At 49.7% G+C, this 25,593-nt stretch overlaps 1 protein-coding gene across 4 annotated transcripts in view; it reads right to left on the reverse strand.

Annotated features, from left to right (window-relative positions):
- Positions 1–11,607: 11,607 nt before the first annotated feature.
- Positions 11,608–25,593, reverse strand: part of IKZF1 (IKAROS family zinc finger 1) — an 86,911-nt gene continuing 72,925 nt past the window's right edge. For 2 of the 4 annotated variants that reach the window (XM_059932916.1, XM_059932914.1), the window contains 3 exons: positions 22,825–22,950; positions 19,939–20,043; positions 11,608–12,830 (listed from right to left, as the gene is read on the reverse strand). In XM_059932916.1, the coding sequence (XP_059788899.1) occupies positions 12,121–12,830; positions 19,939–20,043; positions 22,825–22,950 (941 nt within the window). In that variant the 3' untranslated portion in view covers positions 11,608–12,120. Of the gene's footprint in view, positions 12,831–19,908; positions 20,044–22,824; positions 22,951–25,593 lie in introns of all 4 variants that reach the window. The other 2 variants (XM_059932915.1, XM_059932913.1) reach the window with 1 other exon arrangement.

Raw genomic sequence — 25,593 nt, forward strand, 5'->3', positions numbered from 1 at the left:
AAGGAAATGAGACAAGCAGTTTATTGAGGAGAAGCAGAAGCAAGAGGAAAGTGATTTGCCTTTTTTTCCTCTTTTTCTCCTGAGAGGAGAATGGTCCTGCAAGAATCTGCCAGCAGGGCGTCAGAGTCCTTCCCTATTTGCTGGAAATCCCACCCTCCCGCGGCTGCTCAGCAGGTCGCCGCTGCCAGGAGGGGACTGGGGGTCACCGGAGGAGCCGCCGGGGCACAGACCCAGGGGAAGCAGGGCGAAAGTCTGGGAGATACCCGTGGGGCATGGGGAAGAGCAGCCCTACCCCAGAGACACCTTGAAGGGCCTGGGAGCCTGCTTTATTAAAGGCACATGGTCTCGGGCAAATGCGGTGTCCCTGCCGGCAGAGTGGGAGGCCTGGTTCCCCAAGGGGAAGTGAAAGTTGCTGCATAATTTGGATATTGATGGCAGCCTTCAGGATTCGGTAACCCAGGGCAGGCTTCCTCAGGAACAAGCTGGGAGCCCATGGTTTTTTGGGGGGAGAGAGTTAAGGTGTCCCCCTCCAGGCGCTGGACGCTGAGGGGCTGCTCGGCACCCTGGGACAGAGGTGCCCCTGCGATGGAGAGCTTTCCTATCTGCTCTGTCCAGCATGGCAGCCACAAGCCCCACGTGGCTTACGGAGCACTTAGAATGAGGCTATTGCAACGGACAGGCTGAATTTTCTAACTTATATACTTCTGATGATTTTAAGTATAAATCGCCGGGGCTGGCTGGCGGCTAACTTGTGGAACGGCGTCGTTCTGCGTAGAACCTCTCTTTGGGGAAGGATATCAATCCTCTGTTCTGGCATTTCCATGCTGCAGGTGTGGAAAAGGATGCCCTGCTTCTCGAAGCAAACAGGCGAGAAGCAGAATAGCTCTTTGTTTCTGCGCGCCTTTGTTTCCGTGCGCCTTTTCGGCTGCTCTGTGTTTAATCTCTCAGTACACAGCCTGCAAGGGGCTGGGCGTGCACCACCCAGAGTGTGTGGCAGTGACCAAGTAATCCTCAGGGTAAGACACTGTTACCTGTGTTCCTTTCTGGTGGTTTAACACGATCCTGTTGTACACGAGTTCCAGCCCAGGTCACCAGGAGTCTGAGCTGCCCCACGGCCTCGTGGTGGGGTGACAGCTCCCCCCAGCTGGGGGACCCCAGGCCAGGTGGGGACCCTCTAAGCCTCTTGCACATCGTCTCTAGGGCACGGGGATAGCGACACCTTTGTTTCAGGATTACTATCCGCATTGCCCTGCAGTATTATTATTTTTCCTCTGTGTCTGACCTGGAGAAATAGTCATTCAGGGACTGTGTGTTTGGGCGTAAGGGTCGTCGGGAAGTGTGGTTCAGGGGTGACTCTCTGTCACCTTGAAGAAGTCTCTCTGCTTCCCTGGCCTTAGTTTCACTACCTGAAGCTGCTGCCCACCCCCACTCCCGCCCTTCCTCCAAAGTCCCTTGACAGCTGGGCAGTTCCAGGACCAGGACAGGGGCTCGTTTCCTGCTTCTTTCCCCAAGCCTCTGCTTAGCATTGAGAAGACCCTTCTCAGGCTCAGTGTGGATGCCCCACTTCCTGCTGGACCCCCCAGTGGGCTGGCCCCTCAGCACCACGGAGGCTGCAGACCCCAAAAGGCATTCCGGGTCCCTCTGGCCAAACTCAATGGCATGGCCGTCCCCAAACACATGGCCATGTTCTGGCCTCTAGACCTGTGCTCACCTGTCCCTCTGCCCCAAGTTCCTTCACACCTTTCTTCACCCAAACACCTTCTTTCTTTCCGATCAGCCCCGGCCTTCTTGGTTTTCTGTCTGCTGGATCTATCTGTTTCCGATGGAGGGTGTTGACGTCTCCAACCGTGAGTGGATTTGTCTATTTCTCCTTGTGGTTCTACGGCATATTTGGATGCTCTGCTTTTAGGTGCATACACGTTAAGAATTGTTATGTCCTCCCAGAGAACTGACCCCTTTATCATGACACAAGTCCCCTCTTTACCCCTGGTAATTTCCCTGGCCCTGAAGTCCACTGTGTCTGAACATAATACAGGCTGCTCCTGCTTTCTTCCGACCGGAGTTAGCAGGGTGTGTCCTTCTTCATCCCTTCACTTCAATCTATGTGTCTTATATTTAAAGTGAATTTCTCATGGACGACGTGTAGTTGGGTCTTGTCTGTGGATCCACCCTGACAGTCGCTGTGTTTTCATTGGTGCATTTAGATCAATGACATTTAAGACGGGGATTGATACAGTTGGATTAGTATCCACCACATTTGTTACTGTGCTCTGTTTGTTGCCCTTGTTCCTCTTCTTTTTTAAAACTTTAACTGTCTTCCACTCCTTCTGCCGTCTCTGGTTTTTATCGAGCGTTTCTGTCTCTTCTCTTTCTGCCTCCGTCTCTCCCGACTCAGCTGAGACGCACGTGGTCAGTGGAAACTGGCTGCCCTACCTCCAGTCCTTCCTGCTCCCTGACAGCAGCGTCCCCCCAGGGCTGCTCAGCCTGGCCCCGGACCAGACCCCCCTGCCAGGGCCTGAACACCAGCACCCACGAGAGAGGACCCTCCTGGAGGCCCCAGGAGCTTGGGCCCTGTGTCCCATTGCCTCCTGCCTTTCTCTGGGGAGATGACGCTGGCCCTGAAGCAAGTGGAAAGATGGGAGGGGGCTTCAGAAGGAAGAGCCGTGGGCTGGGGTCCAGGCCATCATCTTGGGTGAGATAAGACTTCACAGACTTCCAGGAGCAGGGGAGGAGAGTCCAGCCTACATGCCACGCGCCATTCCTGGGGCCACAGGGGCATGACCCCAGCTTGGATTGGAGGTTTGGGGGTGATGAGGTAAGACCCCTGACTCATAGTCTGACGGGGGAGGTTGGCACTTAACACAGCACCGTGAGGGCCCTGACACAGACTTAAACGTGCTGCTCCAGGAGCCCAGAGAACTGGCCTTGAGAAAACTCCAAAAGTTAGCCAGGGACAAGGGTTCAGCCTTGTCACACACCTAGTTCGGCAGCCGGCAAGGCTTGGGGGGCATCCCAGGGCCAGCAGGCCCGTGGTGAGAGGGAGCCTGGGTACCAGGCTGCCTTGAAGGTTGGAAGGAGCCTGGAGAGATGCCGGGGGTCGGGTCTTGATCAGGCTGGATGCCATTCTGGAGGGAGTGGACTTGAACCCCAGACCCGTCTCCCTGACCTCCAGGCCCTCGGTGATGGCAACAGACCCCTGAGCTCATACCCATGCCTATTTTATTTTTGTAGCAGTGGATATACACATATGATTGCTTTCTTGTAAGATGGTACAAAGGCAACTTAAAAAAGGAATTGTGATGCCTTAAGGGGTGGGGTCTGGGTGTGGGCAGGGGGAGCCACGGCGGGTTTTGTGGAGGGCAGTGCCCAAAAGGGAGGAGGGCCCTGAAAGGGGAATCGAACTGAGGGCCTGAAACCGCATGCCCGCCTTGCTGTGGGGCCTCGCCTGCCCTTGCCCACAGGAAGCGGGAGGGATGATGCAGCCGCAGGTGTGGGGATGGGGTGTCCGGGAGGAGCTGCTGCCAGGAACCTGGGGCCCTGCCACGGGGTCCCTCTGAGAAGGAGTGAGGTTCTGGGTGGGCAGGGGGCACTGCTGGGTTGCCCGCGGGGCCGTGGGCCAGCTGGGGAGGGGACCCTGGGGGAGTAAGCTGGGGAGAGGGAGGAGGCCTGACTCACGCAGGGGGAAAGAAGACATCTTTGGACAATTCACACACTGAATGTCGTATCTAGTTGGCTTGACAAAACATGGGAAAGAAGAAGTGAAATTTGTTAACTGTACCGAGATCCAGGCAGTTCACTTCAGGGGACAGCTTTGGTACCAAATTATCCTTATGCAAATGTCCTCCCCAAGCGGCTGGGTCCCAGTTGTGCACAGGGGACCACGGTGGCCGCATCTGCTTCCGGTCCTGCGATCCCCCGGGCACCCACAGCCCATCTGCTCTGGCGGGGCAGCACCCCGCTGCCAGGGAAGGGGGGCACGGGCTGCTTGAGTTGGGGAGGGATGTGGGGCCGGCTCCCCAGGGTTGCCCTGGACCCCAGAATAGGATTGCCACAGGAGACATGGCGCAGGGATGGTGCCTTGTTCCTGTCCTTGGCTTTGCCAAAAAGCAGAAAAAGTGAGGGGACTTCACACTGAGGTTTTCGCCTTCCTCCTTAGGAAAGTTCAGCCCAGTACTTGGCATTTTTGAAGCATCAGGTCCCAGCTGAGGCCTGAGGCCCGTGCTGCAGGGAGTCCCCATTTCCCCTCTGCCAGCATCTCGGGTCCCAGCCGTCCTCCGCCCATCCTTGCCTCTTGAACCCACCTGCCCGACCTGCCACACGTCACTTCCAGAGTCCTGGACACGCAGCCTCCTCCTCATCTCAGCTGCTTTATTGCACCTGCTTTTTGGCCTCTCCTTCATAGAGGAGACCCAGGTGCTGGACTCAGTGGGCTTTCCTTCTGTCTGGAACGATCGCCCTCTTCCCTCTGCAGTTCCAAAGCGTCTCCCACCCACCCACCTGGCTCTCCCCTCAGGCACCTTCCTGTGTCCGTCCCACTTTCCTCGCTGTTGTCCACATGACTTTCAAACTCTGACCTGTCTTCACAGCTGACCTACTCTTGTCATCCAATGGCTTCAATTAAACAAAACCGAGCTTCCTTCCCCAATCCCTCTGCCCAGCCCCCCTACTAACTGTTCATATAGGACTGAAGACTTGGGGTCAATGCCTCATGATTCCTTCATGTGCAGTCGCTTTAATCATCTTCAGTAGATGATTATGCACACGTTTATTGACCTCCGTCTCAGTCTGTGAGCTGCTATAACAAAATGCCAAAGACTGAATGGTTTATAAACAACAGCAATTTATTTCCCCCAGTTCTGGAAGCTGGACGTCTGAGATCAGGGTCGGGTGAGGACCCCCTCCCGGGTGGCAGACTTCTCACTGTGTCCTCACATTTGAAAGGATGAGGGAGCTCCTTGAAGCCTCTTTATAAGGGCGCTAATCCCATCACAAGGGCATCACCCATATGACCTCATCACCCGCCAAAGGTCCACATTCAAATACCATCACCTTCGGGGGCATAGGATTTCTGCATCTGAATTCTGGGGGGACACAAACATTCAGACAATAGCAAGCACCTACTATGTGCCAGGTACTCTTCTTGACACTGAGGATATGACAGTAAATTACAAAAAATTGTCCCTGTTCCTGGAGATTGCATTCCAGTGGCAGAGATTCATGTCCTCCCCTCTCTGCTCTGCTCCAGCCCCGCTGCTGTACAGGTTACAGCCGTGTCTCTCCTGCCAGGACTGCTGCCTGGCCCTCCCATCGCTCTCCCTGGTTCCCACTACATCACTCTCTTCTCTGTCTCCAGTGGCTCGCCTGCACCTGCTTCTCTACCTTTCCACACTTGTCTGGCTGCAGGAACTGAGCTTGCTTTCTGCTGCTTTCCTGGGGTCTGCTGCCTGCAGGATGTGGGCTCTGGTCCCCCTCCGCTTTCTTGCAGGGTAGGGGCTGAGCCTCTTCAGGGTGTGCCCGAGTTTAAACCCTGCCTGCGTCCAGAAGAGCAAGTCGGCCTGAGGTTTGCAAGCCCGCTGTGGTCCCTGCACTGAAGCCGCGTCCTCTAATCTAGGTTTCTATGGGTAGCACGGATAGGGTTTTGACTTCCTACTCTCTGACTCTCTTGTCTATATCTGAGTTGTTTCAAACATAAGAGGGGGAAGAGAGAGACATTATTAATGTTTAATAATTATTAATTTTTATTAATAATTATTAATTTTCTTCCTCTGTCAAAAAAGAGGGGGGTGGTTGAGCTGGAGGAGCGGGTTAAGGCTGTACCTGCCTTGAGCGGGGAGAGGGCTGGGGGGAGTCAGCTGATGCGGACTTGGGGAGCTGGTCCCACACCTGGTGGGTGGGCTCCACGCAGACCTCCAGCTCCAGAACGGTCAGGAGTGGGTCTCTGGAAACTGCATTTTAAAGAACCAGCCACGTGATTCTGAGCTGCCTTTGAGAACCAGGGTCATGGGGGATTTTTGGAAGCCCTGGGGCCTGGGGAAGGTGGCGTGGTTTAGGGAGTCCAGAGGACAGCCTTGAGCCAGGAACTGGGAATTTGGGTTAGTGATGGAAGAGGCCAGTGGGAGGACGGCAGCCTGGCTGTGAGGCAGAATTGTTATTCCAGGAGCCAAGGGAATCCATTTCCCCCTCGTTCCTGGGTTCTCTGGGGAAAGGCAGAGAGGATCGATGCTACATAGGCAGCACTCGGGCTCCACCCCTGCTCAACAGCTGTGCCAGGGTTGCTGCTCTGGGTTCTGGTGGCAGAGAAAGGCCAGCGGGGTTCAGAGCGATGCCCTGGGCTTTGGAGGAATATTGAACTCCTGTGTCAGTGGTCTGAGAACTTCTTCCGAATGTTCAACAGATTGCCCAGCTCCTAGATGTCTGTTTGGAGCTCTGCTCGGTGTTTGGAGTTGAGAGGTGGCCATACGAAAAAAACAAGACTTTTGGCAATGTCCAAGGGATCCTGTTCCTTGAGAATGCACGTGCTTTTAATGAGAATGCACAACCTCACCAAGGAGTCACAGAACCACCAAGACGTTTTATTTTGATAGCAAATAGGACCAATTAATTGGAAATGGGATCAGAAATCTTTGACATCTGAACCCCGAATTCTGATGTTTAGCTCCCCAGATTTCACACTAATATTTAAAATATAGCACAGCACTCATCAGGGATAGAACTGGACTGCAGATGAGCAGCTGTTTCCAGGGGGTGCGGGGGGGGGGGGATGATAAACCGCGTGCAGGAAACCTCCAGGGCTGCCCCAGGGGGATCATCAGAGAGGGAGCTGTCCAGCACGCGCTGGGCTGTTCCAGGTGCGCTGGGAACAGTGTCAGGTGTGAGAGCTGCGTCCATATCTCGCTTCCTCCACTCAGCTTCTTCCGGGCCCTCCGTGCCGGCCACCGGCTCTTCGAACCTTGCTGCGTCCACCTGGAATCAGGTGCAGTCCTCCTGGGGCCAAGCAGGCAGACCGAGGCTGACTCCGCTCCCTCCCAGGTGTGGAGGTGAAACGCTCTGGTCCTCACCGTCACCCCAAGAAGGGGACACCCTCCAGGTCAGGCTCCCCAGAGTGGGGCCCACCGGGTTGGGTGCATGGAGTGGATATACCACTGACTCATCACAAGTTCTCAGGGGCCTGGAGGAAGGTTAATGGGAACGATGGTTTAGAGCATCAGAAAGACATGCTGAGAATAATCATTCTTAGGAGGACTCAAATAGAATAAAAGGTAGTGAAAACCAAGAAATGAAGTCTCGTCTTGCTAGTGGCTCTTGAAGTGGGTGTTTGAAAGCTCACCCTCACTCGTCACCACGTCCCGGGATCCAGGACAGATGCCCCACCCCCACCCCCCATGCTCAGTCGACGGGCACCAGGGAGGCTGGAGAGAGGAGGGCAGGCAGCTGCTCTCCTCAGATCCCTTCCGCACACACTCGTTAAGCTTTGTAAGATGTACACAAACTCGCCCAGGGTCCTCACTCTCACGGTCAAACCCCACACTTTTGAGTCACTTTTTCTCCTTAGGTTGAGCCTAGGTCACTTCTGAGTTAATGCAGGCATTCTTTATTTTTTGGACCTGTGATCACTGAGGAATGACAGGACATAGCTGTGAAAGGGTGGGATGGATCTGGCAATGGGTGTGTCATCACGTCTCTGTAAGCCACACGCTCTTTCAGAACTCACGAGCTCTTTCAGTGCTGTAACCTAAGGAGGCATTCACCATGGGAGCTTCCTTTGAAGGATGCTGCCTCAGCCAACACCACTTATGAAAAGACCCTGATGCCAGAGCCTGATGTGAAACAGTACAGTCTATGGATTTCATTAAAGTTTCGCCCCATTTGGGTCAAATGTTGGACCATGGAAACTTGGTCACTTCACCTTGTTTAGTAGATCTGAACCCATAGGATGTCTGGCTAGTTGTCCAAAAGGGCCAGAGGGTTTTCACCACCGAGAGTGTCTGCAGCAGTGCGGGTCTGCGGCAGAGCTGGAGCGCCCCTGCCCTAAGTGTGCAGCTCTGCAGGGAGAGTGCCACCGGGCGGTCACTGCGGTCGGTCACTGCCTCTGGGCTCCCCGGGCCATGGGCCTGCTGCTCGCGGCATTAAGCACTGCACTACAAAGAGCCAGGGATGTATGTCTTGTTGCTCACGACTTCTACCTACCCTCAGACCCACAAGTGCCCTAAGTCCAGCACAGCTGGGCCTGGGGGGCAGAGGGTGTCAGTCTGCTGAAGTGAACTGATGCACCGGCAGCAACGTCTTATGCAGATGCTCACATATGATCCCAACTTGTATTGAACCCGCCCCCAAGCCCACCTCTGTCTCCTCCGACCCGGAGCGTGTCTGCAGCAGGCGGCAGCTCTGCAGGACCTTCTCTCAGACTAGCGTGGGCTTCACAGGATAGGGCAGACAGAGTATTTGTTGCATTTATTTGTTCTATCACTACAGAGGAAGCATTTCAAAATGTGTACAAAAGGATACTCTATTCCTCCAGGGGTACACCCCTTGTTCACAGCAAAACAGAAATAATTTAACATCGTCATAGAGGCAGATTGGAAATACAACTGCATTTTCCCATTTACAATCCTGTACATGTAACTGCCAGAATGGCAGCCGAACACCTAAAGCTGCGTTAGATACAAACAAATTGAACCCTGAACAGTCATCACACACAACATTGTAAAAAAGTGTATTAGAAAGTATTGGAAACAAGATTGCATATTCATACCTGGTTACATGGGTTCACAGTGAATGCTATGGCACCAACAGCCTGTGTGCTTTTTTTTTTTTTTTCTGATGTCTGTATATCTTAAATAACTCTAATTTTGGTTCATTTTAAAGTAAAACACACACACACACACACACACACACACACACACACACTGAACTGAAGGAGCGGGATCTGGGTTTTGAGTAGTGGTGACCCTTCATTATTGCTGGAACTTAAGAAGTGCAAGAGAGAGAAATACATTTGCTTCATGACTTGTCTACAGCAGTTCATTCCATCTCGCTTTTGTTTCGGCAAGAAGGTGACACTCTAAGAGTCACAATCAAAACAAAACAAGAAAAAAGCACAAAAATAGAAAAGAAAGAAAAAGAACTCACATCTCCATAACAGGTAGCTGTCTTTCTCAGTGAAGATTCTGAGATTTCATTCTGCGGTTGATTCTGAATTGGAAGTGAAACGTGCGGGTATCTGAAGCGCTGGGTGCTGGGACATGCCCTTGGGCAATAAAGCAATGGCAACACAATTCTTTTTAGTGACTCTTCAACTAGGACAAGCCCATGCTTTAAGGTACGTGATGCAGGAGGACCTGGGTAAGGAGCAGGCATCCAGGTGTTTCGCGTGGAGGGAAGCTGGGTGACAGGGAGGGGCAGGAACGCCAAACAGGGATTTCTCTTTGTGATCAACGAATCTTCCTGCTACTGGTGCCCCTCCTTTGGTTGATATTTATTTGCAATGCAACGAGAGTGCACGAAACCTAGTGCATCCATGACGGTCCCCGAGACACACACTCACACCATCAAACAGCAGAACAAACCACAGAACAAAAGGGAGTGAGATCATGCAAAATCCTACTTTTACCAGCTAGGAGGAAAACGTTAACAGCTTTCGGTACAGAACATGGCCGCTTTTCAAACATAATTTAATTACTCGTTGACATTATATGAAACCTTACTTTAAATACAATAGTTTGAAAGAAAAATGGTGTTACAATAGAAAACCACAACAAAAGGTGTGTAAATAAACAGTTATATTGGCTATAAAAGGCAGAGAGAGGGAGGGGAAAGCCCTGGAGAAAAGAACTCCTGTAGCCACTATTTACAGTGGTGGGTCCAGCTCTGTTTGAAGTCACAGGGAAAAATAACTCCGTTCAGCCAATGGACCCTGTGGGGCTGGATGGGAAAGAACAGGGCAGGTGAACTTGGCCTACAAACTGGACATCTAAGCAGTCTCTCACCTTGAATACATATGTTCTTGGGGATGAGGTGGATCTGTCTCTGCATCTGCAAATGGAACTAACACTGCCCACAGCCCAGAGTCTCCCTCTGCCCCCTCACCCAGCGCATCAGTGTGTCACTGCCCCAATTATTACAGCTTTGTCTACGTTCAGGTTCAAAATGTCATGCGGTTCTGTAAGCAAAGAACCCCACGCCTCAAGGATGCTGGGACGCCATCCTCTCCAGAAAACTCAAATGCACCTGAGAGGGTATGTTTCTGAAGACTGAAGAGGGATAATTCATTGATAGAATTTATCATGAATCCAAAGGAACAGGAGTCAGGCTCCAGACTGCTGACAGGGAACATTCTTGCAGGGCTTCCAGACCCTTGAAGGCCCTTCCAGACCCTTTGGAAGGCCTCCAGACCCTTGACTGGTTTAGAATTCGTTTAGAGCAGTGTTCTTCACTAGGGGCAACTCTTGTTCCCCAGGGAACATTTCTGGTAATCAACTCGGGGTCTTACTGGCATCTATCGGGTAGTGACCAGGGATGCTGTTAGACTATGATGCCCAGGGGAATCCCCTGCAACAGAGTATCCAGCCCCCAAATGTCAAGAGAGCTGAGCCCAAGAACTCAGGATTTAGATGAAATGCAGAGGTGCTTGTGCACAATTTTTCCTGTTTCTTCATGGTCACCTTGGACATTTTTGGCGATGACAAACACTGGAGACATTTGAAACTGTACGCCCTTCCTGCTAGACGGTTGAGATGGGTGTCCTAAATGATAGCATTACCTTCCTGGTTGGGATTAGAACCCACGGACACCTTCGTGGAGCTTCACAGAGCACCTCTGGGGCCACCTGCCTCTGTCCCGTTGGACCTCGAGTTCTGGTCACGAGATGGTCCCCAGACAGACGGGTGCGTCCTGCCTGCGTGGATGCAGGGTGCAGCTCTGTCCTTACAGGAGAGAGTTTCAGACGGTTGGAGAGTTTAGTTTCAAACAAATAGGTGTTGTGTGTAAGCAGCATCTCCCGGACTTCACCTGTCAAACTTCCTTGAACTAAAAATGAAGGGTCATTCTGAATCCTTCCTTTACGGATTTTAAAATGAGAATAATATACACAGCGAGCAGGGTAAGAAATGTACTGACGGTAAGAAATCCAGGCCTGGGGCTGCAAACAAAACATTAAATGAGGTCTAGGACGGGCCTTCTGCAGGGAAAATAGCCTTCTGGTCATAGGTAGAACCCAGCGGGGAAGGAGTACAGAACCAAAGAAATGAGTGTGGAATTTAGAATAAAATTTTGGTTTCTGGGGGATTTTATTATCTGAACGTTTCAAAAGGAATTAAGGTTCAAATTTCAGGACTGGTGTTAAAAATGTAGTGATAGATTTTTGGGGGGGGGCCTTAAAAGTACCGGTATGAGGGAGCAGAGGACAGTAGTCCCAGGTGCCCCAGGGGAATAGGAGTTCATCCCACGTGACAACAGGCCTCGGAAGGCTTAGCTGTGGGCTGAGCAACCTCACGGTCTGGAAATCGAGAATGAATCCAAAGGCTCTCCCATCCCTCCCTCCCTCTGCCCAATGGTCACTTTTCCCCAACAATGTGCAGAACTTGACTTAGAATCATATCTTTGTTTAGAACCTGTGGCCTGTCTGCCCTGGGTGCACGCAGCTTCCGGCCCTGCTCTAGCGGCACCTCACCCCCAGGGTCAGCTCACGACCGCAGCTCAGGGGCTGCGCCCACGGCTCCGGGCACCTCGGAAACCCCATCTGGGGCACGAATCCCGTGCTTAGCACGGAACCAGCTCATTCCTTCCGGGGCTTCCGCCTGTTTTTATAAAATTCTCTCCGAAAATGACCCATCGTTTGGAGGACAGCAATTTCTAGGAAGCAACAGGGGAGGGGACTTCAGCCAGCGGTCTACAGAATTGTCTAGTAAGAGAGCATTTCGGGGGCTCCGAATGGAACCCAGCATGTAACAAGAAAAACTTCTTGTTTTCAAAAGCCAACCAACTCAGAACAAAACGAAACACGACCTAGAGGTCAAAGCACAGCAGTCGGTCCATCCCGGCTGCCCGCGCAGGGGCTGGCGCGGGTCCTGGAGGCTCTTCCTGGGGGCGGGGCGCGGTCCGCGGGCGGGGGTCGGGGGTGCTTTAGCTCATGTGGAAGCGGTGCTCCCCCCGTGTGATGTGGGACGAGAACTCGTAGCGGTCCTGGCTGTGGTAGCCGCACATGTTACACTCGAAGGGATCTCGGAAGCCGTGGCAGCCCATGTGGATGGTGTACATGACGTGGTCCAGGAAGAGCACGCGACAGTGTTCGCACCTGTACACCTTGAGGGGCTCCCCGCTCGTGCCGATCACGCGCAGCGCGTCCGCGGGGCCCTCGGAGGCCGCGCGCAGCACGTCGTAGGCCGCGTGCTCCTCCTTGATGGACAGGCCGTTGCGCGCGTGAGGGTTGAAGTGGTTGGTCAGGTAGATGAGGCCGCCCCGCTGCTCCTCCGTGTTGCTTTCGGTGTCCGTGGAGTCTTGGCAGCTGTTGCTCGGCGACGCCTCGCGCTCGGAGGACGCGGACTTGGCCTTGGAGAGCAGCAGCAGGTTCTCCACGGCGCCGTCCTGGGCCGAGTGGTTGGAGCGCGCGGGGCCCTCGGCGTGGGGCTTGTGGAGGTGGTACATGGGGCTGAGCACCGGGACCACCTCGGAGCTGCCCGGGGGCGTCTGCACCAGGGGGCGCAGCGACTCGGCCCCCAGGTAGCTGATGGCGTTGTTGATGGCCTGGTCCATCACGTGCGTCTGCATCATCTCGTTCTCCTTCTCGTAGCCGGCGCTGCCGTCGTAGGGCAGGTCCGACAGGCACTTGTCCCCTGTGGGAAGCGGGGGACAGTCAGAGAGGCCCGGGTTCCCTCCGCGCCCAGTGGCAAGAGCTGACATTTACACCTGCGGGGGCACCTCCAACATAGGGGAGAGCTCACACATCTCTGCCTGCGGGGCACCTGGCACGGGGCTCTGCCCGGGGTCGGCGTTTAAACCAACTTGTCTGGACAGATCAGTAAATGAGTAGGGCAACCAAGGATGGTGTGCCAATTTAAACAGCATATATTCAAACGGAGGAAACCAACACTTGTGTCTTTTACTCCAGATGTTATAAACGTTTTTATATTTAATATTTAAATGATGTATTTTCAATATACTGTTCTAAGAAATTTACCATGGCTGCTTAATTTATCAAATTTATTTAATTAAAACATAATTATATGATTACAACAATATGCAATGTACTTATTTAAAATAATATTCTCTCGTATGTTTTAAATTCCTATCTTTAATACTCTAGAATAAGGCTTAATCAAAAATACGAAAACTGTATATTCTTTACAGTGAAATGGTATCAGTCTTGTCAGTAGCACAAAGCTGGCTCTGACTTGCGTGAGAGTGGAAAGCATCATCAGATGGCCGGCCTCCACATCCTGCCTGGCCTCCAATTCCACTCTCACCTCCCAGCTCTTAGGGGCACCGAGCCTGTGCTGCAGAGTCACGTGGTGGAGAGCCGGGAGCAAAGCGAGGAGGCCCCAGGGGTGACATTTACTTGTCCTTTCAAACAATTACTGAGCAAGAACGATGCCCGAGGGATTGTTGTCAAGGACTTGTCAGCAAGCTTAGCCTCAAGAAACTTAAGATCTAATACCACGGTTTGTAGAAGGCGGTGAGCTCGCTTCCCCTGGAAAGGGGAAATTTGAGAAAAGATCTGACTTCTTGTAATTAACTTTTGAGTATAAATTTTCACAATGAAATAAAATGAATATACTTGAAGATACACCTTCTCGATATACTGGTTCTAAGCTCAGTAGGAAACCATGGCTTCATTAGCAAATTCATGAATGAACTGTCTGCCCTCATTGTCAGGGCTATTGATTCACTTGACTTTCAGTGGTGGTTAATTAGTTAATAAGTCACAGGACGAGAGGCCATCCACAGGCAGGTCTGAATTGTTTACGTTTCGCCCCTCGCTCTGTTTCCTTCCTTCTCGCAACACATTTCCACCAAGCGTCCACCCTGGAGCAGACAGGAGGGACGGAATGGCGAACAAGTAACAGTGGTCCCCATCCTCAGCAGCCCACGGGGGAGGCAGACGTTAACACGTGATCACATGCAGTGCATCCCTGTCCGAGAAGTTGCATGAAAGAAAAGGAAGGCTTGCTACGGGGACCTCATGACGCTTTCTAGTAAGATGAGGCATATTCCTGGCAGTTATCAATGGTCACAGATTATTTTAAGGATTATTAATAAGTCTAGGAAGTACGGAGCAGTTTATCCTTCTGTTGCTAAGAGCTAGCTGCAGACCGTGAAGTGTGTCCCACGGGGCGAGCAGCAAGAGGATACCGAGAGGAGAGGGAGACTGGAGCCTTGAAGGGATGGGTGAAGGTGGCCGGAGCCCTGGGCGGATCAGTAGGCTGGGTAAACCCCGCAGAGACTGTGTCTGAAGGAAGACAGAAAGGTCTGAAGGAAGGAAGCACCCTTCTCGGTCACTGGCAGGAGGCAAAGGTGAGGAGTGCCTTCCGGCTGCCCAAGGGTCCAGGTTACGGCTGATGGTGGCTGGTGAGGCTGGTGACAGCAAGGATCCCCACACCTCCCACACGGATACCTGACGTCACGGTCTGCAGCTAGTTCTTAGCAACGAAAGGATGAACTGCTCCACAGTTCGTAGACTTATTAATAATCCTTAAAAATGTCTGTAACCTTCGATAACTGTCCAGGAGTGCGCCCCATCATACTAGAAAACATCATTAGGTCCCACTTCTTGCTTTGTTAGGGATGTGTATCATACAGCGGTCTGGCTCTCATTCATTCAAATCTGCTGGTGGTCAGGAGTGACACATTCCCTGACAACAGTACAATGTGACCCTTGGATGACACAAAGAAACTTGTCAGTGGACTGCCACGCCCTCTGCAGAACTGGAACAGAATGGAATTTCTACGTAAGTTGGGTGGCAGGGATCACAGAAGTGGTGTTTCTCCCCATTTAAGGTTAGAAGTAATTGAGTAGCATTACAGAAACTACGTGATTTTTTTTTTCCTGTTTTTTGTGTCGAGGTGCCAAGTGTCTGGTTACATTAACCTCAGAGGAGAAGGAGTCCCTTCTGGCTGGTATCTCAGTCTATCCCTCCACCAAACCCCAGCAGGGAGGGGAGGGGAGTGGACTTCACGGACAATTCTGATACATATAAAAGTGCTTACAGCTCCACCAAAAATGGTGCTTTCCCACCTAATCATCCTGTTTCTCCCAAAGTCATGGTTCTGTGGTTTCCTAAGCAACCATTGAAATCTGTTGTTTTTAAAACTGGGAATCAACAACAAAAAGATGTAGGAAAAAAAAAAACCCAACATATATTTCAGACTCACGTGGCATATTGAAACCACCCACAGAATTTCTCTTCCCTCATATTCCACAAAGTGAGAAAATCCCACAACATTCACTTTGGCAATATGCTAAAGAAAGGTACATAGTCTAATGAAATACATGTTTATAAAAAATCAAGGACCAAGGAAAGAAAATTCTGGCATGAGATACATGGCAAAGCCTGGCTGTTGATCTCACTTACAAAAACCTTAAGTATGAATCAACAAAATCTTCAGCATTTTCCCTAATATCCTCATATCCATAGAGAATCAATTCAAATAGGTGTCTTTTTCCACTTCTGATCAAAAAGCAGTTAAAACCTCTGCTAATGAGACCAGGTGACCCTGGCCAAGTGACCAGTGAGGCTGGTTCTCTGGATGGGAGACAGGAGTTAAGTCCTCAATGCTGTACACTGGGAGGAAACAGCCCAAAGGACCAGAGCAGCCCCCTGTGGGAAATACTCCCCAACCAGGTACAGTACAGTGATAACTGGTTTAGGGCATTTAACCAGGTCTCAGAATGAGGGAGAGAGGGCAGAGAGGAGCTCTTTTAACAAAGACTGCACTTTGCCTCACCTGAACTCCCCCAACCCCATCCTTGGCATTCTTTCAGGATTGAGAAAAGTCAATAGCTCTCACAGGAAAAAAAAAAAAAAATCTCAGATACAATAGGAAGAATGTAGACATGTCAATCAAACTCTATCAGCCCAAGCTGAATAAGCAAGATGAAAAGAAAAGGTCATGGTTACTGTGAAGATATTTTCTAGCAAGACAAGGGAAGAAAGGAAGTAAAACACAGACCACTAAGCCCATCTTAGGGAAAAGCTTAATTCAAGGAAGAGAAGTAATGTCTCATAATTGCTTTGTGACACGGATTCAATTAAAAAAGATACTGAAACATGGCAGGCTAAAACAACAGAATAAGATGAAAACAGAGATTTTAGATCTCAGGAAACAAAATGAGGTCCAAACAGTATTATTACAGAATTAATACATGGATTAGAAACATCAAGTAATAGAACATAAACCACTAAAAATGGAATTACTAACATAGAGGAAAAACACAAGATAATAACAGTGAATAAATGTGAAAAAGCCAAAAAAATAAACTGAGAGAAATGCTAACAGATATGGAAGACAAACTCTCTAACATAAGGACACCTGGTATCTCTGAATAGAGATCACAGCAGATGAAACAAAATGTATATTTATAAAAAAGAGAATTTCCAAGAAATAAAAGAGAAAAGAAGGGAATCCCCAGATTAAAATGTCAGGAAATTTTTATTCAGAATGCTAAAACACCAAGACATATCCCAGCTAGGGTATTTAACTTTTAGGTTAAAGAAAAAACACTTCAGGCATTCAGAGAGAAAATGGAAATCTTGCCTTCAGTCATGATGGCAAGATCTAAAAAGTTCTCAGGGGAAAAAAATGAGCGACCAACATCACATACTCGTCAGCATGCTCTTCAAGTAGAAAGGCAGCAGGCAGACCTCCTCAAACACAAAACAATTATGAAAACAGAACACCTACAGAAGCTTCTTGAAAAGAGTGGCATGTAAAGTCCAATCAATTAAGAGATCACTCTAAATAAATAGAAATAGTAGTAGAAGGGCTGGGTCTGAGGCTCTCTTGAGTGCAAACTCGGAGCTCTTTCAACCCCACCAATACCCTGCCAGCTTGTACGGTAACAGCTGCATTCCTACACACTCTTTCTGAATTTATGTACAAGATAGACCGCTTCTAGAGGTTAGAGGTCCATCTCCTTTTTAATTTTAGAGATGGAGAAACCACAGGTTAGGAGTGGTTGATGAAAACCCCATCAAGTTGACATGAGGGTAAGGTAGTCATCTGGGGGCAAGAAGAGGCAATATTTTAGAAATAAACTGCCAATCATCAAACTCTTGGGGAAACACCAACAGAACACACAGCCAGTTCTGAGCCCTTTTTTCCAATCTCCACTCTGCCATCCTTGTCCTACTGTCTACTGTCGTTCCCCCCCGGACCCTGCCACTTCTCCTGTGCTGTCCACCTCTCCCCAGGGACTTCTTTTTACCTTAGTTTTGCTTGATCAGACAGAGGGGTTCTGGTTTTGTTTGTTTATTTATTTATTTATTTATTTTAATGCAAAAGCATCTAAATCTCAGTACAACACCTAAACTGTGGTCTCACCCGCGATGGCTACTGCGGAGTTTCACAGATAGTTATTTGAAGTCTCCGTAAGCTGCAGGGGCTGAAATGCCCATTTATAAAGCCCTTGGCATGCCTCACTTTCCTCATCTGAAGGAGGAAGTGGTACCCAGCTCCCCAGGGCCCGTGACTGTCAACAATCCTCGGGCACACTTGCTGCTCCATCTCTCCTGGTCACCGGCCGCCAAGCCCCCTCCACACGAGGCCTCCAGGGAGGAGCTGAGGGGCCCCAGGCTCACCTCCACCCGGTGCTACTTGAAATCCCACCCCCAGCAGTCGGTCCTCCGCATCACGTCACTCCCCCTCTGCTCAGGAAACATGAGGCCTCCCCCGCGCAACAGTCTAAAGGCTCAGGTTTGTGTGGGCGACTCCCCAGACCGCGTCTCCAGCGCGTGGTTTGCAAAAGTGTTTTTTAACTGAATCCTTCCTCCCCCAACCCCTCCCAACCCCCAGCCTATGACAAGCCTCTACTTAAAACCCGATCAAAATGGAGCCTGTTTTAAGTGTCAGAGAGAGAGGATGGAGCCCAAGAACTTGGCCTTCTGTTGGTCCTGCCCTCCTCCTGCAGGACAGCAGCTGCCCCAGGCCTCACTGACCACTAACCCCGTGCTGGATCCACGCCCTCTCCCAACACACATTTCCCAGGCTCCCACGGGGCGTCACTCAGAAAGTCCTTGAAAACGAGCAGATCAAACCCAGACTCTATCTTTTCGCAGAACCTGTCAATGGCACATGTGTCCCCAGGACTCATGATTTCCATCCCCCAGTCCCGACACGGCCCCCATACCTCCCTCCTTCCACCACAACCCCACCGTCCTCGCATTTCCAGTCAATCTTTGGCACTCGAGCTCTCTATTTTCCAAGATGTGGCTCCAATCAAAAACACGCCAATGCTTTCTTCTGCCTACTGCATTGAGGCTACACTTCGCACCTTGGCATTCCAAGGCCATTCACCTGTAGCCAGAGCTGACTCGGGCTTTACTGTTATGGCTTCTCTGAGGGTCCGTGAGTCACCCCGGGACGCGCCCTGCTTGTCGGACGTGTCCACACGTCACCCTCCAGCCCCCAAACAGCATCACCATTTCTCTGTATTTGTATCCATCTGCCTAGAACCCTCCTCCATTCTTCCACTGTCAAAGATGTGTTGAAATCCTCTTCCTCCCTCTCAGTGACAGGTCACTGTCAGCTTCACAAGCTTTTACTGATCCTCTTCCCTGGATGTGACCCTCCCCCCTGGTAGTCCTCCCTGGACATGACCCTTCCTCCCTGGTCCTCTTCCCTGGACGTGACCCTCCCTCCCTGGTCCTCTTCCCTGGATGTGACCCTCCCCTCCCAATCCTCTTCCCTGGACATGACCCTCCCTACATGATCCTCTTCCCTGGATGTGACCCTCCCCCCAGTCCTCCTCCCTGGACATGACCCTCCCCACATGATCCTCTTCCTTGGATGTGACCCTCCCCCCGGTCCTCCTCCCTGGACATGACCCTCCCCCCATGATCCTCCTCCCTGGATGTGACCCTCCCCCCCAGTCCTCTTCCCTGGACGTGACCCTCTCCTCTATGTTCCTCTTTCTACATTATCTTCATGATATCATCTTCACATTGAGGGCTTCTAAATGTTCTCACTTCCTTGGTGTTAATCTATGTTCATAAAACCCTGTGAGATACGTAAAGAGTGGAACCAAGGCTGGAGAGTTTGACTAATTTTGCCAAGGTGACAGTGTGGCTGTGAACTGACACCCTGAGGCTGGGTCCCCAGCCCAGAGCCCTTCCTCCCTTCCGCCTGCCCAGGTGTCATTCTTCTTGAACTTCCAGTGTCTGGGCTGGATGATGGCTACACTGGATGACAACCTCCGAGGGAAAGGGCTGCCCCGCCCTGAAAACACCTGGCACAGGTAGACAGTCAGAGGTATCTCCTCGCTGGGCACCTCGCAGGCCAGTTGCCCTGCAATTCTGCCTTTTTAGCCTTCAAAGTAGCCCATGTGGGGAGTATTATGAGCTTCCTCTGAAAAATGAGCACCTGAGGCTCAGAGAGGCTGCTCTCCGGGCCATGCGCCCCCTGCCCTGTGCTCACTGACAGGCCACCCCCAATGGACACAGAGCGTCCACAGGCAGATCTCACCGAGCGTCCCAGACGCTGCAGAACCACCTCTAAGGACAACTCCTGGGAGAAGATCTGTTATTTTTAAGAAGACTATTGGAAAACCATTCTGAGATATCTGAGAAATGTTAAGCTTGCCAATGTTTGCTTTTTAAAAAATGAGATATGTTTTCCTTTCTTCTACCCTCAACTAATCACCATCTAAAGCACCCGCGTGGTTGTTCTTTTAAGAGACAGGAAACATTTAACTCTTACCAACAAATTTCTGAGGCATAGAGCTCTTACGTTTGGCGACGTTACTTGCTAGTCTGTCCAGCACGAGTGAGCGCTCCGATCCCATCTTGCACAGGTCTTCTGCCATTTCACTGTGATTAGTTTCTTCTTTAATGACTAAAGTCAAAGACAGTTAGAAAGACCAGTTTAGAAATACTTACAGTGAAAGGATTCAGTCTCATCATCCAGTGTTAAATATGACATGTGTTAAGCGCCTACAAGAGCCAGGATCTTCACGGAGATTATTTCTAATCTTCCTAGCGACGCTGCCAGCCAGACGGAGGCTGACCAGAGCCGCCTGCTAATGACACCTGCCTTATCCCCCAAGACCAGGGAATAAGCGCCACTACTGTCCCTAGAAGCTGAACTGTGATTAAGTAATTGTGTCCCTGTGACAAGTCCTCTTAACTTTTCAAATACACCCCAATCCACTAACTCAGTCAATCCTGACAGCAGCCCTCCTGAGAGTCAAAGAACTCTCAGCTAGAAATGATCTAAGGGTCGGACTCTGCCACAGTGAACAGAGGTGCAGGAGAAACCTGGCCACAAAGATGCTGCAGCCAATCCTGGCAACATGGGAATGAACTCAGAGCTCCTGGACCCTGAACACATCAAACCGGAAAATCAAAAAACATGCACTGTAGGAAATCTAGAAATTGTGGAGGTGAATGTTGATCTAGGAAGTGTTTCTAGCCAACCTGTGCTTTTCTATGTCATCCCTTTCTTTCCATAATTGAAGACACAGCTTTGCATCCTGCATAACCATCCGTGTTCTAGTTTTTATGGTTGGATTTTTGGAAATATCGCTCTTTCATCCCCCTGCAATTTCTCCTAAGGTATAAGAAGCTAAAAATGCAAACTGATTGTCTTCCAAATGGCTCATCAATTCTTCCCACACCGATTCTGAAAAGTCCATTGAAATCCCACTGTTCTGTGCTTCTTCCTTTTTCAGATGGGACAGGCTGATTGATCACAGGGTCTCTGGAAGGTTTATCCATTTCTACTATTGATTTGTCTCTATTCTTCAAAGAGGTCCAGATGACAGCTACATTTGAATACAGCATTAGACATTACTCTTCTTTTTAAAAAATGCCGTTTCCCTCATTTACTTTTCCAGATACACTTTATGACATTCCAATAAGATTGACACACCAGTTTCATGCTTAAACCATGCCATGATCCCAGAGGACACACGTGCAGTGTCCAGGCCTCTCTCCCTGTGACTCCTCCATGTTTTCTGGCCCCAGTATTGTTTGCTAGCTTTCTTCATCATGGACTGTACATGACCTGCTAAGATTATTTCTAAGCATTTTATGCCTTCATTATTTCATGATGAACGCCACTTTGAAAAAATATATTTCAAATTGGTTATTATCGCTGGTAAATGAAATTTTTTAGCCTTGGAAATGTGGGTTTCTTATTAAATGGGCAAACGTAACAGCCCCCACCCTGATTTATAGGAGGGGTACCCATAAAATCCGTAGAATTCAATTGTATTGGTAGTATTTTTGATCTACCAAGCTAATATGCTTCCCAATGTGTCCATCCTTCTCTGCAAAGCCGGGCCCGTGGCCTGTCCAGGGCGCCTACAGCACCTCAAGCTGGGTTTCCTCTCTGCCAGGCCATGGGGCCTCCTGAGATCCTCCGAGACAGCACAGTGAGGGGTCACGAGCCCGGAGCTCCCAGACCACTGACTCTTCTGCCATTTGATGCATGTCTCTCTAAGCTTGTAACACAATCTGTGCACCTAAGGCTCAAGGGAACCTTACGTTTTCCACAAAGACATTAGGAAATTATGACAGATGACCAAAAAGCCTTTTCCTAAATAAAATCATATTCAGAAAAATTAAATCTTTGCTACATCTCATAAGCTAGGCTTTGTCTGTACCTAAGCCCAAAGAATGGCTCCAACCTAAGGGGATGGAGAGGGGAGAGCCTGCTTAAGGGTCCATCTGAGTGCTCATGGGGGCTGGTCCTGGGGGGCCCGGGAGGGACGGGTGATGAGAAATGCACAGAGGGCACAGGTCAACCAGCCCAGCACGGCGAGACCCCCACCCACTGCCTGCCCGAGAGCCGGTGTAGCCTTGCAGGACTTGCACTGGCTTTTATGGACCCTCAACCAGCACTAACTCCTCACGAGAAGCCGTCTCATCTGAGTACAGGACAGAAAGCCATCATGAAGGATCCCAAACCACCTGATCACCAAAGGGAATCACTTTGCATCTTAGGACTAAATGGGTCCACACTCTCTCTGTTTACATCTTTCACTTCACATTATCTCAGATCAGAGCCAAATGTTATCTCGAGATGCAATACACGGCGAAGCATCAGAGCACATGAGGAAAAAAAGCAAGCTTCCCTTGAAACCTATGACAGCTGCAAGACTACAGACAGTCAGGGTCTTCCAATCATCCCACGTTCCAGGCAGGTGCCGACACTGATGAATGAAAACACGGCCTGAAAGCTCTTATATGATCCACTTCATGAAAAAATCATTTTTAAAACCAGATTTCACATCTTATTTAGATGACTAAGCACAAAGAAGCATTCGATACTCCAGGTTAAAAAAAACAAAACAAAACACCAAAAACCAGAAAGAAAAGAAAAAACCCCAGACTTTCAAGGGTCACTACGATCTTAGAAGCTTCCCCAGATTTCAAGAGGAAGGGGTTTCAAGGTCACGTGCTCCCTGGTAAGAGGAGGTCTTGGAAAGCTGGGAAGCACAGGGCACTCCTAGTGAGAGTTCAGCGGCCAAAAACGTCCCTCCATCCCAGCCGTGGTGGCTCCCGGGCCTGTGCTCTGGTCCAGCTGCATCCCAGCGGGCAGGGGGCCCTCCTTTCCCCCAGCTGGGGAAGGAGGAGAAGCCAAGGCCAGGCAGCCTGTGCCCTCGGTGCTTACCTGGGTACAGTGTGCCTGGAAGGCCCATGCTTTGCAAGTAGTTGTGGCAGCGCTCTTTGTGTTCCTCTAAAGAGCTTCGCTGTTTATAGCTTCGGCCACAATATCCACATTTGTGAGGTTTACCAACTGCAGGAGACACAATGGAGTTCAAGACCCCGATTAAATAGCGGCCGTACGTGTCATGGGAAGGCATGCAATACAATTTTTACCAAAAAGGCAAAAAAACCCTCTGCTCTTGAGGGCTAAAAGCATTATGGGCTCCGTCGAGTTGACTGAATTTAAAGATGTGAATGCCTAGGGGTTTCCTGATTGTACCAAGAACTCCTATTACCTTTTTTTCATTTTAACTTGTTCACTGCCTAATAAATTCTCTTCTACTTAAATCACAAAGTCTGAACTTTAACTGGAGGAAACCAACCACTGCAGTGTTATAACAGGGATGCCCGACAACAGGGCAGAGATGTGAGGAAGGCCCGAGCTGGCTGGATAATATACAGACTCAGCTCCAAAGTTGGCCTCTTCTCCATGGCCACACCGTGGGCCAGGTCTGGAGTGACAGTGGCGCCAGGTCTAATGCAACCAAAGTGAATTCAACTCCTAGACTAGTGCAAAACAAATACCTTGAGGTCTCTAAGACACCACAGTGGATAAATAGACTTTAATGAAATGAGCATTTTGTTTCCAAAATGTATTTTCTTGTTCTAACCTGGAAAAGCTCTGTTTTCTCCCCAAAGACCTTTAGGGATGGCATGGCTTCTAGATCAGCCCTGTCCAACAGAATTTACTATGAAGAAGGAAATGTTCTCCACCTGTTCTGTCCAATATGGCAGCCACCAGCCATGCGTGTCCACTGAGCATTCGAAGTATGGCTCGCGCCACTAAGAACAGAAGTTTTAATTTTGTTTAACGAATCAAAATTAAAATTTATATACCACATATGGCTCGTGGCTACTGTATTGAGCAGTGCACTTCTATACAGAGTTTAGTTCTTCCTGAATTTTATTGAGTGGTATTTTAGGAAAAGAAGACTAGCACAAGTTCATATCATGCCTAAGTTTAAAGATTTTAATAGCATTTTAGGAGATAAAATGGATAAAGGATCTTCTATTATTTATACACTACAAATTTCCATCCTAAAGCCAGAACCTTTTAGTTCCTTCTCATATTGTTAGATTTCACATATTTGAGAGTATTATGTCAAAATCAATGCCATCCAAATAGGAATGTTTGCTGAAACGGCTTAACCAAATCTTGTATTGGTTAAATCTCTTCCTTAGGTGAACAGAAGCTATGGTTTAAGAAGACTAAGATGAAAACCAAAATTTGACTTCTGGAACATTTACTAGAGGGAAAAAGGGATCTTTTTTTATCTGGAGAAAGTGTGGTATCCCTAACATCAGAGAAACAACATTGACATACACAATGTTGCCAAAAATTGCACGTTTTATTGAGTATGGCCTTTAGAAACTAATAGAATATAGATAACCCACTCAATGTCTTTTCCTAGAAAAGCTACAGCTTTAGCAAATTTCCATACATATAGCCTGGTATCTGAATACCCATTTCTGTCTGAGTATATGATTGATTTTAACTCTGGAACATAAGAAGTTCATGAAAGCAACTGAACGAAAGTATATCTTGAAGTGTAGTCCACTATTCTGCAGGAAAGAAGGTCTCTAGCCAAGCTGGCAATTTCCAAAGAAAGCAGAGAAGAAGGGAGGGGGACCCTTCCTCACCCTTCCAGACTACCCAAGCCTCTCTTATCAGTATGGGACAAATCCTATAGCTGGAATCTCAGGCCACCACTGGTTGCCAGGGAAAGCTACCAGGTTGATGGTGGTTTTTAGCGGAATGGGGGTGTGGCCATTTCACAATGGACTAGAACGTGACCATATCTGGATTTGCAGACAAAGGCTGAAGTCCTCATTTCATTCTAGTGAAATCATCTTGTAGAACCTAAGTCACTGTTTTTTTTTTTCTTTTTTTTTTTGCAGGAGTTGTGTGTCTGTGGCCCTTTCCCATGGCAGAATCACCAGCAGCCCTGGATCAATGATGGCTTTCTCACTACAGTTTTGTCTACTCGCTCATCGGTGGATCCCTAATGGAAACAAACTGCAGTGAATCCCTAATAGAAATAAACTGTCCAGAGTCTACCACTGTTGTATATAATCAGCCATACTTGGAGCAGGATACCATCATGCCTCAAATGAAATAAGCAGGCGTGGAGCCAGAACAAGCTAAAATACTGCACTCGATATTTCTAACTTCACCATAGAACTGACACGCAGGAGAGACTTCTGTTGCCAGTCAGAGTGGCCCAGGGATGACAACAGTATGGTTGGTGTCAAGCGAAGGCTGAGCCTCTGTGTTTTCCACCAAAGGGGATATTGTGCATCCTACAACTCTAACGCAGCGTTACTGCTAACTGTGGTGATGTCACCTTGACTCCACATGAAGGCCACCTGTGAAGTGTCTCTGCCCTAGACCCCCTGGTAGGCTCTGCACACAGACGGTGTCACTGTCACATCTGAAGCCTGCAGAGACGCTGCAAACCTCCACTGCTGGGGGGACGACACATGTGCTCCTTATTATCCACACGTGTAAGCACCTGCGAATGCTCACTGTCACGGTGTCATTATCCCGCTTTGGGGGAGCCGCCTGTCTTCCTGGCCCCTGCAGCAAAGTCCGCCCCAGCCCTCAGCAGGGCCCAGGCCCCACAGTCACCCCCGCTGACCTCTCCTTGTGGAGAAGCCACTCCTTGGCTTCATG

Source organism: Balaenoptera ricei, chromosome 9, assembly GCF_028023285.1.
Source record: "Balaenoptera ricei isolate mBalRic1 chromosome 9, mBalRic1.hap2, whole genome shotgun sequence".
NCBI classification, from domain to species: Eukaryota; Metazoa; Chordata; class Mammalia; order Artiodactyla; family Balaenopteridae; genus Balaenoptera; species Balaenoptera ricei.